The sequence below is a fragment of the Myotis brandtii genome, unplaced genomic scaffold (assembly GCF_000412655.1).
Source record: "Myotis brandtii unplaced genomic scaffold, ASM41265v1 scaffold316, whole genome shotgun sequence".
Taxonomy (NCBI): Eukaryota; Metazoa; Chordata; class Mammalia; order Chiroptera; family Vespertilionidae; genus Myotis; species Myotis brandtii.
The window spans coordinates 859,298-877,239 of NW_005362116.1; the positions used below are offsets into that span (position 1 = coordinate 859,298).

The 17,942-nt window shown below is 52.3% G+C and overlaps 1 protein-coding gene across 5 annotated transcripts in view; it reads left to right on the forward strand.

Moving 5' to 3' along the window:
- Nucleotides 1-17,942, forward strand: part of CACNA1D (calcium channel, voltage-dependent, L type, alpha 1D subunit) — a 300,517-nt gene that overhangs the window by 273,609 nt on the left and 8,966 nt on the right. For 4 of the 5 annotated variants that reach the window (XM_005870306.2, XM_014542942.1, XM_005870303.2 and 1 more), the window contains 5 exons: nt 989-1,119; nt 13,766-13,879; nt 14,583-14,950; nt 15,624-15,650; nt 17,114-17,263. In XM_005870306.2, the coding sequence (XP_005870368.1) occupies nt 989-1,119; nt 13,766-13,879; nt 14,583-14,950; nt 15,624-15,650; nt 17,114-17,263 (790 nt within the window). The remainder of the gene's footprint in view (nt 1-988; nt 1,120-13,765; nt 13,880-14,582; nt 14,951-15,623; nt 15,651-17,113; nt 17,264-17,942) is intronic. The other variant, XM_005870304.2, reaches the window with a different exon arrangement.

Here is a 17,942-nt window from a genome sequence, read left to right on the forward strand (position 1 = left end):
ATAGCTCCTTTTATACATAGAGGTTGAGCTCCTTGCCCCAGATCACATGAAACTCTTACAAGGGCAGCCTGGCCAAAGGTTTAGCTGTGCTAAAGCCTGAGTGCTAGCAACCATTCCACCCCCAGCCTCTGCAAATCATGGTCAGCGGTCCGTGCCCACAGGAACCCTGGGCACACCGCAACCTGGGGGAGCAGGGCTTGTGGAGATCCTGGGGCACACGCACACTGCCAAGGTGGTTTACCCGAGACAGCCAGAGCCTCTATTCTGCCTCATGCATCACCTGTAAAATGCTCAGCAGAGTTCCAGTTGTTTCTGAACAAAGCAGAAGTAAGTCAGCTCCACCATGAGGTTAGTTGGCGCTGTCACTTACAGCTCCTCCCACACCCCTCCCCCAAAAAAACCACGCACACACACACCACAACTAGTTCTGAATTACAGACCAAGAAATGGCATATGGAGGCTATTGGCAGAGTCAAGGGGCACATGAAAATCTGGGTTTGCAGTCACTTTAATGAACCTTCCTCTTCTTCTGAGCTTGTCTGTCCCCTTTCTGAGGTCTCTGTCTTTATCTCCAGGCATCGGGATTTGAATGGTTAATTGCCCTTGGAGTTCATGGTAATTACACATGCAAATCCCTGTGCACAGGGGTGAAAATATGACCTAGGAAAGACTTTTTTGTTGTGTAATTTTTATTTTAAGTAAATAACCAACACAGCACTTGATAATGTTACTAATACGCTGCTCTATTAAACTCATGACCAATGTTATTTTCTGCAATTTTGAGTGTCAGTTTATCTAACTGACTCTAACTTTGAGCCTTAACTGCTTTGCCGAACCCTGCTTTTTGCTAGAGCTAGTCTCCCTCCTGTGTTATAAGCCGAGAGCTCAGTGCCTCTGCGCTGTCCCCCGCCCCACCCAGAAGCCAGTGTGTAGGCTCTTGGTGCAAATGTGCTGATTCGGGAGAGCTGTGTCTGGTCTCTCCGTTTAGATGATGAGGTAACCGTGGGGAAGTTCTATGCCACTTTCCTGATACAGGACTACTTTAGGAAATTCAAGAAACGGAAAGAACAAGGACTGGTGGGAAAATACCCTGCGAAGAACACCACAATTGCCCTACAGGTGAATTGTTGTTTTGTTGTCTTATCTTTTCACTAACCACTTTACGAGCTTATTTGAAATATTAGAGAGCTGACAGTTCATGGTTGAGCAGTACCACAAGGATTTGTTTAAACTGAGATACTGCACACACCCTAAAATGTGGACTAGCCATTTCTGGGCCACCAGGTAAGTGCTTCCCTCTCCTTGCTTCCTCTGGCGACGGCTGTGGCCTGTGGCACAGGAACCCCAGGACAGCCCTGGGAGAGGGGAGCGAGCACTACCCTTGTGCCTCTCTCCTCCAGGCTTCTCCCAAGGCAGTGCCCTCCCAGCAGGCACCCACCCACCCCAAGCCCTGGGCTCCAGCCCTGGCTGCCCAGGAAACAGCTTTCCATCTGAACGCAAGTGCTTTGTTTTGTTTCTGTTTGTTTCTTACCCCACTGCTTGTTGGTTTTTGGTCCATTTCAGTAACATCCATCACCTCCTGGTGTGTGTGTGTGTGTGTGTGTGTGTGTGTGTGTCTGCATATGCATTTGTGCGTGTGTGTACATGTGTGTGTACGCCTGCGGTGTGTCTGTTTCTCTGTGTTGTCTCTTGATGGCCGTGAGGCTTGCTGTGCAAATGCTGCTCTCTCCCACCTGGCCAGCCTCTGGTCCCTACTCCTAAGCCATGGCCCCGCCCCGGGCTCCTAGAGTGTGGAGGTGGCTTTCAGGAACCTCTGGTTCCAACCAGGGTGCGAGGATACGGAATCCTAGGTGAGCCCAGAGCTCTGGGATGGGAAGCAGGAGTGCAGGCGAAGGGAGTCCCAGTGGAGACCCGCACACAGCGGCCAGGAAGGGGACTTCGTGAGTGCTGGTGGTGAAGGATGCAGGGTGAAGAGGGGAAGAGAAAAAGATGCTAAGAACTGGAAAAAGGGAACTAGAGAGGTTGGCGAGTTATCAGAAACAGCTGTTTAAATTAATCGAAAGCCCTGTCATCTCTGCTACCCACAGTGCTTTGAGTCCATCGCGAATAGGATAAAGGATTTTTCCCTTTTTAGTTTACTCTAAAATTACTTTTCTGTCCCTGTTATCACCACGTCTTAAATTGGGCCTAACAGTTATGGGTAAGGATCAATGTGAAATAATCCTGCACTTTTTTTTTTCCTGGGGAAAAATGCCCAGTATTGACAGTGTTCACAGTGATGGTCAGTACTGAAGCGAAGGCTTGTGTGTGATCTCTCTGAGCAAGGGAATATGAACATGAATGATGATGAAAGAGTGAATGAAGGAATGAGGGGTGCATATACATGTGTTGGGTTAGTAGATGACCTTATGTGACCGTGACCTGCTGATTCGTGATAAAAACCTCTGCTCTACCCAGACAGCTGCAGGGTTGGAGGGAGGGGGGGATCAGCTGAATCCAACTGTAGGCTTCTGATCTTCCTTTCTCTGATCACATCTCCTAAAGGTAGCTCGGTGGACCACAGGCTCAGGCAGGTGGCTCATTGCTGTGTCGGGTTGTAGACTTGGTGAGCAAAGCGCTTTCACCTCTGGCTGATCCAGTTTGCAAAGGCGACAGCCCTTTGATCACAGTTCCTACGGAGCCTTAGACAAAGCAAACTGAAAAGTGTCCCTTTGACCTTATCTTGGGCCCACACGTTCTTGAGGGCAGTGTGGCCAAGTTGGATGCAAAGAGAGGGGGTGACGAACATGTTTTTGATGGCTCTTCCTGAAAGGAGCCTTGGGCCTGGAGGGCGAGGCCAGCCCGGTGTCAGAGTGCCCCGGTGCCCTCTGCTCATGGGACCTGCTTGGTGTGCTCAGGGTCTAGTTGGTGGGGTCGATGGAGTTCAATGACTTTTCTGAAGGGGGAAATGTACTCTTTCATGGATAGCTGTGTCGTAATTTACATTAATCAGGTTAGCTCTGTGTTATGAGGCCCCTCTATTTATTTTCTGTGGAAGGCATGGGTGATGACCACCTTGATACAGAATTATACCTTTGAGTCCCCAAAACTTCCCAATTAGATGGCTTCAGGGCTTGCTCTGGTGCCTGGATATAGTCTTTTGATATTTTAAAACCTGAAAAGAACACATAGCTAAACAATTTTCACATTTCACGAATGGGCTCCACAAAGTCTTCAAGTTGAAGGTTCAAATGATGTTAAAGCTGCCTTTTTAAATCATGGGTTAAAAGACTCTATTACATTGTACTACAGTAATGCTGAGGTGTGTTTTTCCCCCTCCTAAACATTTACCATTTTGTTGTGTATGGAAAGAGTTTCATTTCCTTGGTGAAATGCAAATATTTCCAGTTAAGTGGTAATATCAACACATTTTACATGGTTCCGGTGGGAGTTGATGTTGAGTGCACAGCCTAGAAAATTAAGTTGTGTTCATAACCTCGACAGATAAATTCTGAAAATGCATTTGGTTCTGAAGCAAACATCAAAAGTGGAAAAATTTTGTCTCCTTGGAGGACAATCCTAATTACATTTTTGGCTTCCTCTGCTCTAAAAATGGCTTTCGATGTGATTTGTCGCTCTACTTTTAATCAGCCGTAGGAGGCCCGTCCTTCCGGCATGACGAAGGGTAGGTGATGGTGTCGCAGTTAGGGAAACGCGGTCCAGTGGCGATGGGAGAACCGCACCAACAGTGTCGCTAGGACGAGCACACAGGTCCTCCAGGAAGCATCGGCAGGGGGCATGGCATATTGAGAGGTGGGGTGGCTTGCCTCTCCCTGTGCCAGGGTGCCACACGGCTGACCGATTGCTAGTGGCAGTGGAGTGTGGGCATAGGCATGTGCGTGCTTGTGCTGCGTCGAGTGCCGTCTGTCTGAAGAGCCTCAGAACTGGTCCATGTTCTGAGCCCCTCCCCCATGGGACGGTTTTCAAGGACACACAGAGGCACTATGGTCTCCAGCCCTGTGGGCTCCATCTGGGCTCCCCGTGTTCAGACCAACGGCAGTGTCCCCGTCTTCACGAAGAGGAATGGCTTGAGGAGCTCCTGTGTCCACGTGTGGGCAGGAGCTCAGCCCCCGGTGTCCTCTGGCCTCTGTGGTCTGAATGAGTGTGCAGTTTCCATCTGTCCATCCATCATCATCATCACGAAAGCCAGCCTTCTCTCCAGCACCTCTCCAGAGGGAGCTGGAGAGAAGCCGCCTCAGGCCTTTTGCGTTCTCACTCATCCCCTCCATGCCACGCTCACTTTAGTTTGACTCAGCATTTGCTCTTCATCCATCGTTGCCGCATCCGAGGGACCTGCATGTTTCCACGAGGAGCAAGTAAATAAAGGAACAGAGCTCTGCGGCCGTGAAAAAATGTGCCCCCTCCCAGCAACTAGTAGCGCCCCATCAGACCTTCCAGACGAGGGTCCTGACACATATTTGTCCAGTGTCTTGTGGAAAGGGGAAAAAAAGACCCCAAAGTGGGAAAAGTTTTGTTCATTTCCTTTTCTTTCAACATTCAAGCATTTCCTTTATGCAAAAGACGCTCTGGTGCAGTCTGAGGAGAGACTGTCCCTGGCTCATTGTAATGACAGGAGGACTGTAGGGGGATAGTCTTTTCTTTGTTTTTAACCCGTTGGGCTTGAGGAAGAGACCAGTATTTCCAGCTGGTAAACAGTCCGGTGGTCAGGTATTAGAATGTTGGAGTCTGTACCCCAAGCCAACAGATGGTGACGTGGAAAGGTGGGGGGTACAAAAGAAGCAATGCCGCTTCTCCCCTGATGGGCCTTGATCCGGCTTCCGCGGGAGGCTCGGCGCATCCACACAGAGGAAAGTGGGATGTGCAGCAGACGTGTCGTCTGTGGAGTACAGACTCCTGTTTCTAAGTCACCATCGTCTAAGAAGTAGCAAGCTTTTTTGTTGTTTTTTTAAAAGCATGATTCCACCCAGAGCCGTAAGGCTTTTCTTTTCCTTTCTTTTTTAATCTGCAAGGAGAGCAGGTGCTAACAGATGGGATTTCACTGGCTGATTCATTTGTTTCAGATGCTTGAACGGATGCTTTAGAGTTTTCTGCCTGAGCTACAGCACCAAGCTCGTTAGTCGGAAGGCGTTGGTGGCTGAGGCCTTGCAAGGGAAAAGTCTCAAGTGGGCTTATTTCTACTGAAACCGCATTTCGGGAGAAATGCAGGAAAAAGCAAACCCAAGGCCCCAGGGAGACCCCTTCCAAGCAAAGCAGTCCTGCAGAAGGCGGAAGCAGGGCCGCGGCCATCTGCGGAGCCATGGCCTCCTGTCGCGGACGCTGCTCACGGTGGCTCTTTTTCGTGGAAGGGAACATGCGAGGCTTAACCGGTTTCCCTTCCAAACAGAGACTCAGAGAAAGGGAACGAGGGAGAGAGCAAAAGAGGGGTCAGCCGCCCCACAGAGAAATGAAATGAACACAACTTCCTGATGCTGGCCAGTAAAAAAAAAAATTTTTTCAAATAATAAAAAGATTAAGCAGACCTGCCTAAGGTGGGCAGCTGACTCCGTTCCAAAGTCCTGCATCCCTAGTTTGCCCGGACTCCCAAAGACTGGCAGGCCCCTGGGCGCTGAGCTGGCAGAGTTCCTTTTGTATGGCAGTCAGGCCTGACCTGACCGTCGGCCGCACTCTCTGCAGTGACCCGGGCAGGACAGGAAGCTCAGACACACCCATTTAAACTAACACATACACCCGCATGCCCAGACCAACCCAGGCAGCACCTCAGGTTCCATCTTAACGTGTCCACGGGAAGCACCACCACACCCCAACCTCATCCGACATTGTCCGTCTGTAGTCCGTGCTCAAAGCCAGTCCGGGGCTGCCTCTTTGGAAGCGGTGCGGTCTAGTTTCGAGGACACTGGGAGTCAGGGAACCTGGGCTCTAGTCCCAGCTCCAGCATTCGGTTGCTGCGTGACCTTGGGCAAGACACTTAACCTCTCTGTGCCTCAGTTTCCCCATCTGTAAAATGGGGATAACAATGTCGACCTACCTCACAGGGCTGTTGTGAGGAATAGCTAAGTGATTGTAAAGCACTTTGAACGTATAATTGCTTATTATTAAGACTACAACAATAATAATATCCTATGCCTGTTTGCTACCAGAACTTTAAGACATTTGTTTTTCTTTTATCTCTTTTCTGTTCTGTACTGTAGTGATCCGTCGAGAAAGTGAGTTCTCCCCTTCTTAAGATATCTGAAAAGGCATAAATACGTAAACAGAGGTAACTCTACAGACTGGGTTTTCACGTCTTGTGAACAGGAGATTTTTGTCCCAAAAGTTGCTTCGTGAGGGCCTCCCCACTGAAATTCTCAGCCAATGCCAAGCCCTGGTTGAGGAGTCTGGGCATCTATGCTGAGCCCAAGATGCCCAAAGGAGCTAATTTGAGTTTTAAAGTCAATATTCAAAAGTCATTTTAGTGCAGAAACTTGCTGTTTCTGAAGTGAATAGAGAAAAGGAGCGTCCTCAGCCCCTTTTGCTGCCCTGGTCTCCGTAGACGTAGCGGCTGCATGTGCAGGGCGTGGAGGGTGAGGTGGAGAATGTGGGGAAGCCCTGTACCAGCTGTGCTCATCCAACACCAGGCACAGCGGGGGAGCCACGTTGCTGGTGGAAGGGGAAGCCCTGCAGGCCCATCCCAGGCAGGACTGACAGGCTCCCGCCCAGCCTTGAGTCCTGCTCCAGGAACATCATGTGTGCTGTGACCTTTGCCCTTTGGCCCCAGTGGCTCATGATACCAAGTGGTGTGACCTGCCTGGACTTAAGTGGACTCCCTGGCCTCAGTATGGAAATGGATGCAGCCCCAATTCTGCTCCCACATGGGCAGGCTATAGAGAATATAGGAGCTCGCAGTGGGTTTCACCGATTCTCTCACAGGAGACCAGGTTTGATTTCTTCGCAATCACCGTGGTTGGTGATACGGGGATAGGGGTGAAAGCTGGCCAGAAAACTCCAGGTGGCCGGATCCTTGCGAGGATGCCGAGTCTGTACCCGCTAGTTAATGTCTAAGCCCCAGCACCTCTGCAGACCCTTCTGTGACCCAGCAACTGCAAGACTAAGCCTGGCTTTGCGGGGGCCTCTGGGACCCTGCTGTGGCCTGAAGTCCCATTTGTGCTCGGATTGGGCAGTGCCTACAATGCACCAGTTATTAAGAATGTGGTGTATGGTCCCTGTAAAGGAAGCTGGTCAGCCTTTGGGCACGGGCGAGGAGCTAGTTCACCCCCCACCCCCCGACAAATGATCCCTCTTGGTCTCTGATCCACCGTGGGCATGGGCGAGGAGCTAGTTCACCCCCCCGACAAATGATCCCTCTTGGTCTCTGATCCACCCTATGTCGAGTTTATTCCACACTAAAGGCCAGACAGTATGCCCTTGCCCCACTGTCTGTGTCACCCCAGTCTTAAAGGGCCCGGGGGACCAGCTGACTGCTAGATCTGAGTCTCCATAGGCCACAGCTTCAGCAGAATAGCCCCAAGCAAGTCACATGGCAGGTGTTTCCACATGCTTTTCTCCACGGTCCTTCCAAATAGTTAAACACTGCAAAGTGGTGACTGTCGAGAGGGGACTTAGGGAATGGTTCAAATGAAACAGGCGAATCTCGCCCACTGTGGGCCTGGCTGTGTTTGCTGAGTGACAGCACTGGCTGTGGTTGGTAGCCAAGGCCGGTTGGTGACAGACAGACAGAAATCGTGAGGGCGCCTCTGGCCCAACCCTGGAACTTGGTTTACAGTCAGACTGAAGATACCTCTCTCCATGCTCCTAAAATCCAGGCGGAAGAGAATAGCTTTAAATGTAGAACAGTTGTAGGAGACCACTCAAGTTTATTATCCTAGACTCTTCACGACTCACTCAGCAAACTTGGTACCCAACACCACAAACCATGGTGCTACACTCTAAAACTCCTGGCTGGAAGGCACGGCACAGGCCAGTACCCATCACGGGAAACAGAAAAAAGATGGGGCATCGGGCTCTTAAAAAGCTGACACTATGGTGTGACCCCGTTAAAAATTACATCCACAGGATTACTGGGTCCTGGATCCTATACTCTTTCAGAAAAGCATCCCCCCCCCCTCTGGGAATAGTAATTATTCTTTTCAAAAGTCTTTAAGAAGACAAAATTGCTGAAAAGGAGTTACGGCACGTTACATTATGTAATAGCAAAAGGTCTTAATTTTTGTAACATGTTATTGAGTAATACCCACCTAGGACCCTTCATGAGCCAAAACGTGTCACAATTCAGTTATCCACGGGATGGAGCTTGCTGCCACTTGCTAATGGTCCCAAGGTTGGGTGGGTACCCGTGTTCTCCTTGGCACCCAGCAGACACGAGAGAAATGGCTGTTTGGGGTGATAGAGGGGCACGTCATTATAAGGCACAGGGAGGGCAGTTTGATGCTAAGTGTCGAGGCCAGCTCAGAGAAAGGACATTTCTGCCCAAGTGGGAAGAGTGGAGAAAGGCCCGTGAAATGATGGCAGTGCTCGAGGGGTGAAGAGCCTGCCTCCTGAGGAAAAGGCGGTGTTGCCTGTCTGAGGACAGGTTGGCAGCAGTTCTCAAACGCTCTGGTCTCAGGACCCATTTTTGCTCTTAAGAATAAACGAGGACCCCTGTGGATCAGTATTTACTGCTTTAGAAATTTAAAGTGAGAGGTTTTAAAAACAGAATATGTGAGCACAAAGATGCCAGGTGAGGACAGCAGCACAGGCCACGCAGCCTTCGAGAACCCCCGTGTGCTCTGGAGGGAATGGCGGTGCAGGCAGACTGCAGGGACCTCGGGGCTTCTGGCGCTGCCTCCGAGAGCCCCGGGGTCCCTGGAGCACACGCTGAGAACTGCTGCCCTGGGGAAATGATCCCACATCCCCCTAAAGGAAAGGGGTGCTGGAGACTTTTTATGATCTTCCTGGTTAAACAGCCTCTGTGTATACCACCGTCCCTAACTTGAACCCTCCGCCTCCTCTCAGGCCCCTCCTCAGTCCCAACCCATTCACCTGGACACACAGCTGCCGGTACCCCCAGTGTCCAGCTGCGTTCAGACCGAGGGTTAGACATGATGCCACGTCTCCCTGCCCGTGCTGATCTGGAGGAATGATGGTTTGAATTAGCGCATGATAGACAGTGTTTTCCACAATCTCAGCTCCTCAGGGCACAACCGAGCCAAGGATGTGTGTGGAGCCTAAGATCAGTTTTTGTGACACCTTGTAATCGTTTGTCATTTCCGTGTGAACTTAGTGACACAGAGCTCGGCTAAGTTAGTGAAATGAGGTTGACCTTGATCGAGGGGCACCCACAGTCATGTAGGGAAATGGTCACGAATGAGCGTTCGATTGAGACTTGACCCCAGCATTCATGGACCCAATGACTTTATTTTGGTGGTGGAAGGTGGGGCCAGCAGGGTGTCATGGGAATCTCACTGAGCCTTTGCTATTTGGGGCAGCTCACTGAACCAGACAGGAACAAACTGGCCCGCCCTCCCTCCAGGCTGTAGCCAGAGAAAGGATGTGAGCCCCATGGATAACGTGCAGGGTGACGTCACAGCTGGCTTTTCAGTGAGGGTTGGACTCACCGTGGCTGACTCATGGAGCGTCATGCTTATGATTCTAACCCTTTCTATAACTCGAGGAGTGTTCATAATGGACACACCATCACATTTTCCCTGGAGGAGAGCGATGACGGAGGGGTGTGCTTGCGGAAGAGGCGGGGGACAGCCTGTAGATGAGCAGGTTTATCTGTGAGAAGTTAATTGCCAGTTCCTTCTTTGAAGGGAGCTAGTCTAAAATCGTCCGGCCAGGTGGGTAGGGGCTGAGTCCTGCTGAAGGGTTAACTAGAACCGGCTGAGCAGGGCCAGCCGCCGGGTGAAACTGCCAATGATGGAGAGCCCGCCAGGCGCGGGCTTTGGGCTGGAGTCTGAAAGCCTGGCACTCACTCCTGAAGATGAATGGCCTGGCCCCGTGCCGACTGGGGATGGGCATCTCTTACCTCCACTGCTACAGTGTAGGCTCAGAGGGGGTTGGGCGTGCCTCCCGTGGTCCTGAGAGCCAGCAGGTGACCGTGTCTGATGGCACTAGCTTAGGGAGACGGGCAGAGCAAGTGTTACACGCGCACCGGTAGGGAAAACGTAACCGAAAATGGGCGAGAGGAAGGAAGGTAAACGAATGTTCAGTTTTGATGTTAAAATATCATCATTTTATGCTATTGCTTCAGAAATATTTAGAGAGATTTTATAGTTTGGGGTTTTTTTGTGTGACTTGATCATTTAGTAGAGTAAATATCTATAAAATCCCAATTAAATGGTGTCTAAATTTAAAGCAGCAGTCTACAGGCAAAGCGCCATTTCTTTTTTAAAAATATATTTATGATAACATCTAGCATTTAAAAATCAACCAGAAACTAGGCTTGATTCTGTTTAATATTTTATATGATTGGACATCTTAAGTCAATAATGTTTCTATTTTATAGCAATTCTGTGTTTATTCAAAACCATAATTCTACTGTGATGTTAATGGAATGACTTTATATGGCTTTAATTGTGTTGGTTTAAGTGCTATGACCACCTTTCAAATTAAAATAATATTTTGGCTGAAAGAGGTAGACACAGATATGAAATACGGAAGAATACACAATTTTACTGGCTGTAAAGTGTTTATTTCAAGAAAAAAATGTTCTTTTTTTTTTAGAGCTGTAAAAAAAATATTTTTTTCAAGGATTTAAGATAGTTTTCTGAACTTGGGGGGATTGGAATTTGTGCCTATGGAATTTTTGGAGCAGCCTAAGCTAACTTTTAGCTCGATCTGTGTGCTAGAAAAAATTCATTATCCTGTTTTGTGATATGTAATAAATTCAGGGTGCTGTGCTTCAGCTTCGTTTTAGTTCGAGTTTGGTAACATCTCTTTCCCTCATTCCCAGCCCTGGCAGACACCCTGCCTGGCCTTCCCCGGGTCCCCCTTGAAAGAGTCAAGTCAGTCCCCGACTCTTAGAAGGCGTGTTTCTTGCCGCGTGGAGCAAGCCAAATGTAACCGTGACTTCTAAGCCTCTGCTTTCCTGTCTGGGAAGAGGGATGCCTTCTCTCCTCCTCTGATGTCTCTTTAATAAACATGTTGTCATTACTTGTCTTTGGGAACGGCCTCTTGGGCCGCCTCTCGATTTCCTCCATGATTTATGTTGCAAACAAATGCTCTGTCCTGTGTCTGTTCACTCTGGTGTATCATTGACGACGTGCTGGAGACAGTTTTTGTTTTTATTATGCAATTGTGTTATATGTGTATTTCAGTGAAATGTCAACCCGTCAACAGAGGATGATGTTAAAAATTATCCAAATAAATAGTTTTCTATTCCTTTTCTAGACCTAGTGCAATCAGTTGGATGACAGTGATCAGGGTTATTTGTTGTTATTTAAGCTCCGTGTTCCTGGCCCACGCTGCCTTGTAACAGGGATTAATATACATCATTTAACTGGGGGTGTTGACATGGTGCATTGTCACCTCTGGTTTTTTTTTTGTGGGGGCAGCAGCAGGTGTCTCAAGCCTGGTCTCTCCTTGTCTGGGAGCCTCAGATACGCAACAGCCCTTTCTCCCCATGATCCAGAATCAGCCTTGAAGCCTGGCTTAGCTTCTCTTCCCTTGGTAACTGTGCCCTAGAAAATGCTGACTGAATGAGCCACAGGCTGTTCAATACGACTGGGCTCCACCTTCCCGCACATGCCTGCAGCCCTGCTGCGTAAGTGCTTGCACCCTTGCCATAGACTTGCCCTCTTGATGTTTCCATGAGAATGGCAAGTGGGTCCCCCTCCAAGCCCAATGACCCCCTGGGCTCAGACGCGCTGGACTTGGGATCCCAAGAGAGGGAAAGTGTGTGTGTACATGTGTGTATGCATGTGTGTGAGTACATATGTGAATAAGTGTGCGTGTACATGTGTGATTACATGTGTCTACACGTGTGCCTGTGTGTGCATGTGAGTGCGTGCACATGTGTGTGCATGTGCATCTTGTGCCTGTGATCAGAGGGACAGGAAAGGAAGTGGCGACCTCATTGACACACCACGAACTGTTCCGGGTTTGGCTCTGGGACGTGTGCGGCTTTCCCCTGCGAGACCATGGCATTCCTAGCTAGGAACCCGAAAGCTTTGGCGCTGGTGGCTCTCTCACCCCCACAATTCACGAAATGGAAAGACCATCTGGTCCTCTCTTAAAAGCCTGGTTCAAAACAGACCCAGGCTCATCTTCCTAGGCAGGTGCTACTATGGAGGGCGCCATTTTCAAAAAGAACCTGTTGGGAAGTTTTCGTACAACTTTATAGTCTAAATTAACACCAGCACCAGTGGTGTCTGCAAAGACCAATCAGAATTCCCACACCAGTGGGCCCAGCCCTGCTGGACCTACCCTCTGTCCCCTCCTCCAGCCCCTCCCCCGCCTGGCCACTGCTGGGCCGTCTCAGGTATGGTCATCAGGCTCCGTCTGTGTCCTGTGCCCACCGCTGCTGGGCGTTGTGGAGGAAGGACAGGGACGAGGTCCCCCTGACAACCCACACTTGGTCCGTCCTGCCATGGGTGTGTTAGCTGCAGGTGGAGCCCTGCACAGCCAGCCTTCAGTGGCTGCTTGGTTTGCAGGCTGGCTGGCAGCAAATGAGGGTGCTGCCCCGATACACAGGAGCAGCCTTAGACCTGGGGCAGGGAGGAAGTGCCTCTTTCAGATGTAAGTCTTTTTGTGGAAAAGGGTAAATCTGCTATCGTGTGCCTATTCGTCTTTGAGTCAGCATGCTACTTTTCCTCAAATGGATGGTCAAAACATCATCGTTTTCTCAGAGCCAGTGACTGTACCTTCCCCATATCTGGTCCATAAGCATCCCAAATGTTTCCCTACAGAAGTTGGGAACAACAGGAAGGCTTCTCCCAGGCCCTGTCCCAATGCGGCCCGGGTCCCAGGATAAGGAAGGCCAGTGTGAGGCCTCAGGGAAGGCAGAGTGTCTGTGAGGGGCCTGGGCATCAGCGGTGGGGCCGGCACGGCCTCCGAGGCTGGTGAGCCCGTGTCCGTGTGTCGTGGTCTTCAAGAGGACGCCCGACAGTTGGTGTGGTCTCAGCCCGAGCATAGGCTGCGGCCAGGGTCCAACGATGGCCCCAGAGGCGGCACTGCACAGCGGCCCAGGTCTGTGTGCATGCCAGTCGTTCTGTCACGTCCTGAGTGTGCTGGTGGTTGCCGTGTGTTGTGTCCCTCCCTCGCTCCCATGCTTTTTAGCAGAACCAGTGGCCCTGGCGGCTGCTGGGCTGCTTGCCGTCCGGCACTTGCACCTAGGCTTCCTCATCCTGGACACCGCCAGCCAGCCCTCGCCCTCTCCCTGCCCAGCAGCCAGGCTGGGCGCCCTGCCCTGCCTGGGGCCTGGGAGATGGCGCTCTGCAGGATATCCTTCCGCAGACTGTCGCTTAGACCTGGGCATGGGCTCTTGGCCATGACAGACCTAGCACTAGTGACCAGGCGCTGTGCCCTGCAAATGGGAGGGGGGCATTTGAAAGGAGTTTCCCAAGTTGGGCCTTGAGCATCCCAGGCTCGACCATCTAGAAGCCCTGACCACACCCTACAACCCTGAGGCTGCAGGGACTCCCGTGACGTGCAGACAGCGGTCAGTTTCCCGGGCTGTCCTGTGGAGACGCTTCCCTCCCACAGCTGAATCGGCAGGAGCAGCACCCGGACCCAGGCCGGGCCAGGGCTCCCGCGCTGTCTGATCTGTTTGCCGTTCTCCTTGATCTAGGCGGGGTTAAGGACACTGCACGACATCGGGCCAGAGATCCGGCGGGCTATATCGTGTGATCTGCAAGATGATGAGCCCGAGGAAACGAAAGGAGAAGAAGAAGATGTAGTCAAAGTAATTATTCCGTGTACAGCTACGCACCGGCCGCCTGGAAATAGTGGGGCAGGGCTCCAGTTGGGGCAGTTAATGAGCCACAGCAGTGCCCGGAGAATGCAAGTCAGCCCCGGGGCGTAGGGGGCTTTCAGACCATGCCCTCCCCCCAGCAGCCCTCCCCACTCACCAGCACCTCCTCTAGGGCCAGGCCTGCCTCTCCAAGCTCACTCCTCTGCCCCGCGCTGGCAGCTCCGAGGGGCTTGGCCACAGCCACTGGCTGGAATGGATGAGCATCTGGGTGCTTCCGGCAGCTGCCTGCCCACACGGCCCCCTTCTTCTCCGGGCCAGTTCTTTGAGCTGCCAGGGGCCCTCAGCCTCCCAGTCCCCCAATCCCCAGCCCAGGGAGCATGCCTACCACCCAACCTCACTCGCTGGGGCTGCCAGCCAGCCCTGCTTGGTATAAGTCACCTCAACTTGGAGCAACTGGAAGCGCACACGGGAGTGACAGCCGAGAGCTTGCTCCTCGGCTCAGGAATTGGTAACCTTCCTCGTTTCAGGGGGACCAGCCCCCACGCAGACACATTGAGGCCCTCAGGTCGTTCTCCAGGGATCCTCCGGAGCTTACCTAGAATTTGTGTTTCATGTAGAAAAAAATGACCTAACGTAGCTAGCCTGCATCAAATGCTTGTTAAATTACCTGGTGTGTTCTCCCATTATTTTGCAGAGAAATGGTGCCCTGCTTGGAAACCATGTCAATCATGTTAATAGTGATAGGAGGGATTCCCTTCAGCAGACCAATACCACCCACCGTCCCCTGCATGTCCAAAGGCCTTCAGTTCCACCTGCAAGTGATACTGAGAAACCGCTGTTTCCTCCAGCAGGAAATTCGGTGTGTCATAACCATCATAACCATAATTCCATAGGAAAGCAAGTTCCCAGCTCAACCAATGCCAATCTCAATAATGCCAATATGTCCAAAGCTGCCCCCGGAAAGCAGCCCAGCATTGGGAGCCTTGAGCATGTGTCTGAAAATGGGCATGATTCCTCCCACAAGCATGACCATGAGCCTCAAGGAAGGTCCAGTCGGAAAAGGTAACCTTTACAATGTGTTGGCACGTGATGATGTTGTGTCTGGCCCCACCCCCGTGCGCTGGCACAGGCAGGAGACCCCCAGTGGACATGGGCAATGGAACCTGTGAGTGTCACATGGTCACGGCCTCTCCGGGGCCTCGCTGCAGGATGGCCCTGCAGGACAGCAGGCCCCGGCCATCCTGTGTCCTGCTGAGTGACACGCTCCTTAAAATGGCAGCAGGCGCAAACTCCGCCCTCCCCAGTTGTGCCAGCAGACTTGGGGGCGGGCTGGCAGACCCTTCCTGGGAAGGGCTAGACGGCAGGTGTGTCATACTCTGAGCACCTTGCAATCCATTGGGTGACTCAGCTCCGCGGCTGTGGTGAGGAAGCAGCCACGACGGTGTGATAAACTTGTTTTATTTTGGACACTGAAATGTGAACATCGTAGAGTCACAGGTGAAGAAATATTTTTCTTCCGTTGATGGTTTTCAGTCGTTTAGAAATATAAAAACCACCCCTAGGTCATGGCCATCCAGAACAGGCGGCAGCCGGGTTTGCCCCGTGACCCACAGTTTGCCAGCCCCGCTCTAGGTAGTAGCCTGGTAACTGCATTTTAAATTCTGTTGGAAATATTTAACGTTTATCTTCTCCCTTCCTCCTCCCCTCCCTCCCTTGTTATGCTTTTCCTGGATAGAGCCCGCTATTATGAAACTTACATTAGGTATGTGCCCCCTGCCTGTGTTTATGTGTGAAATACTGTGTGTTATAAGTGTGACCAGTTGGCCTCTCTGAATGCGGAGAGATGAGAAGTTCCTGCAATATTATAGCTCAGGGCTGTGCACTCAGGAGTCGGGGGATGGGGGGAGTGGCTTCTTTCTGCCACATACCAGGGGTGGGGAACGTCCGGCCCGAGGGCCATATAAGGCCTGTGAAATGATTTGGTCTGGCCCTGCCAAGGCATTAGGGGTGAGTTTATTAAATATTTGACCAAATAGAGCAGGCTAATTTTTAAGTTGATAATTCTGTATGGCCCATGAATGATGTTATAAATATCCAAATGGCCCTCGGCAGAAAAAAGGTTCCCAGCCCTGGGACCATTACCACCCAAGGACTGGCATTCACATGCCAGGTGCCCACAGACCAAACCCTGAAGACCTTGGGGTCGGCACAGGGAGAGCCGCTGTGCACCGGTGCCCGGGCCTGTGACGTGGGCAATGGCTGCTGCTTTCTGGGGTCAAGCCTCCGGTGGGGTGTTGGTGAAAGCATGACCCGGCCTCCTAGAGACCAGGGGCCAGGTTTGCTCCTTTGCCTCCCACGCAGCCCTCAACACGTGCAGTGTCACATGCTCCATGTCCGCTGAGCGGGTGGGAGGCGGGTGAGAGTGGGTGGGATGGTGGTTTTGCTGGTGATGGGAGGGTAGGTCTGCTGGTTTAACAAGTGGGATCTTGGGCCCGAGGCCAGGGAGAGGGTACAGCACACAGCACTCAGAGGGAGCACAGGCCTCTCCCCGGGGGGAGCACTGGCCTCTCCCTGGAGGGAAGCCGTGTCACGGCGCGGCTGGTTTACTGAGGACCCAGGCCCGCAAGGCTAGGCTTCAGGGAAGCATGAGGACAGCTTGGGGCAGCGGGCAGGCTTGGAAAACTTGGCAGACATCATGCATGAGAATCTCCCCTGGGACACTGTATCCAGAACTCCCGTCACCTGTGTGGGTCGGATGCAGCAGGAAGTGGGTGGCCAGGGAGTCTCTTTGTCCCAGGCTCTGAAGTCGCACGGGGCCCAGGTAGGAAGGAGCGGGGATCAGATAGAATGGCCTGGGAGCCGTCTTTTCCCTGGGACTGCTGGTCTCGAGGGCCATTTTCTTGCTCTGTTCCCCAAATTAGATCTACTCCTTGGCCCCAAGGCCCCTAGTCATCGTGGTCTGGCACCAGCGTTATGCAAGGTACTGAGAGAGAAACTTCTCCTGGTGCATGTACACACACACACGCACACCACACACACACACACACACACACACACACACACGCTGCGCTGTTGCCAGTGGCCTTAGCCCAGTCCTGGTTGAGGCAGGTGTGCCCAGGGAGAAGCCAGGTGCGCGTGGGCAGGATGCTGGCTGCACATGGAGGCACAGCTGCAGGGCGTGGCTGCCACCTGCCCAGGTGCTGAAGTCCTCTCTCCCAAACGCAGGTCCGACTCAGGAGATGAGCAGTTCCCCACTATTTGCCGGGAAGACCCAGAGGTCCAGGGCTACTTCAGGGACCCCCGCTGCTTGGGGGAGCCCGAGTACTTCAGCGGTGAGGAGGACTACGAGGAGGACAGCTCACCCACCTCCAGCAGGTGAGGGCTCGGGGCTCGGCCGACGTCAGAAGGCCTGGCTGCTGCCTGTCCTTGGTGCTCTGCCTGTTCCTGACGCCCTGGGCCACCTGCAGCTGCACAGGACCACAGGCTCCAGGCCAGGGGAAAAGCTGAGCAGGGGAAACAGGGCCAGAGGGAGGCCGAGTGGAGGCCGTCCTCCCGGGCTGTGACCATTTCCCCCAGGACCTGTGGGCCCTTCAGCGAAGGTCCAGACATGAGAGCTGGGCCTGGCGTGCAGGGTCAGCCTTCATCCGTTCCTTGTCTGCTGAGAGGCCTGTTACTTCGTGAGCGCCGCCCACGCTGAGCCAGGGCTCTGTCTGCCGGGCAGCTCTGCCAGCCCATCGCTTGGGGCCGGGGAGGGAGGGTGGGTCATAATGAACAGCACCTGTTCCCCACTCTCATCCAGGGGTCGCTCAGCAGAGCTGCCTCTCCGGGCTTCTGTCCTAAAGGAAGAATGTCTGAGGTTAAAGGGGACACTTGCTTTAGGACACATCGTGGGCAGCACAGGGGGACAAGGCCACCTGCCATCCTCTTCTCTGTAAATTGCATCTCACCAGCACCAGGGGCCCACTGAGTGGACATGGTACTGCCTGAGGTCCCTTCTGGTGTCGGAGCTGTTCTGTTAGCCTTGTACCCCAGCAGCCATGGCCGGGCCCTCGCG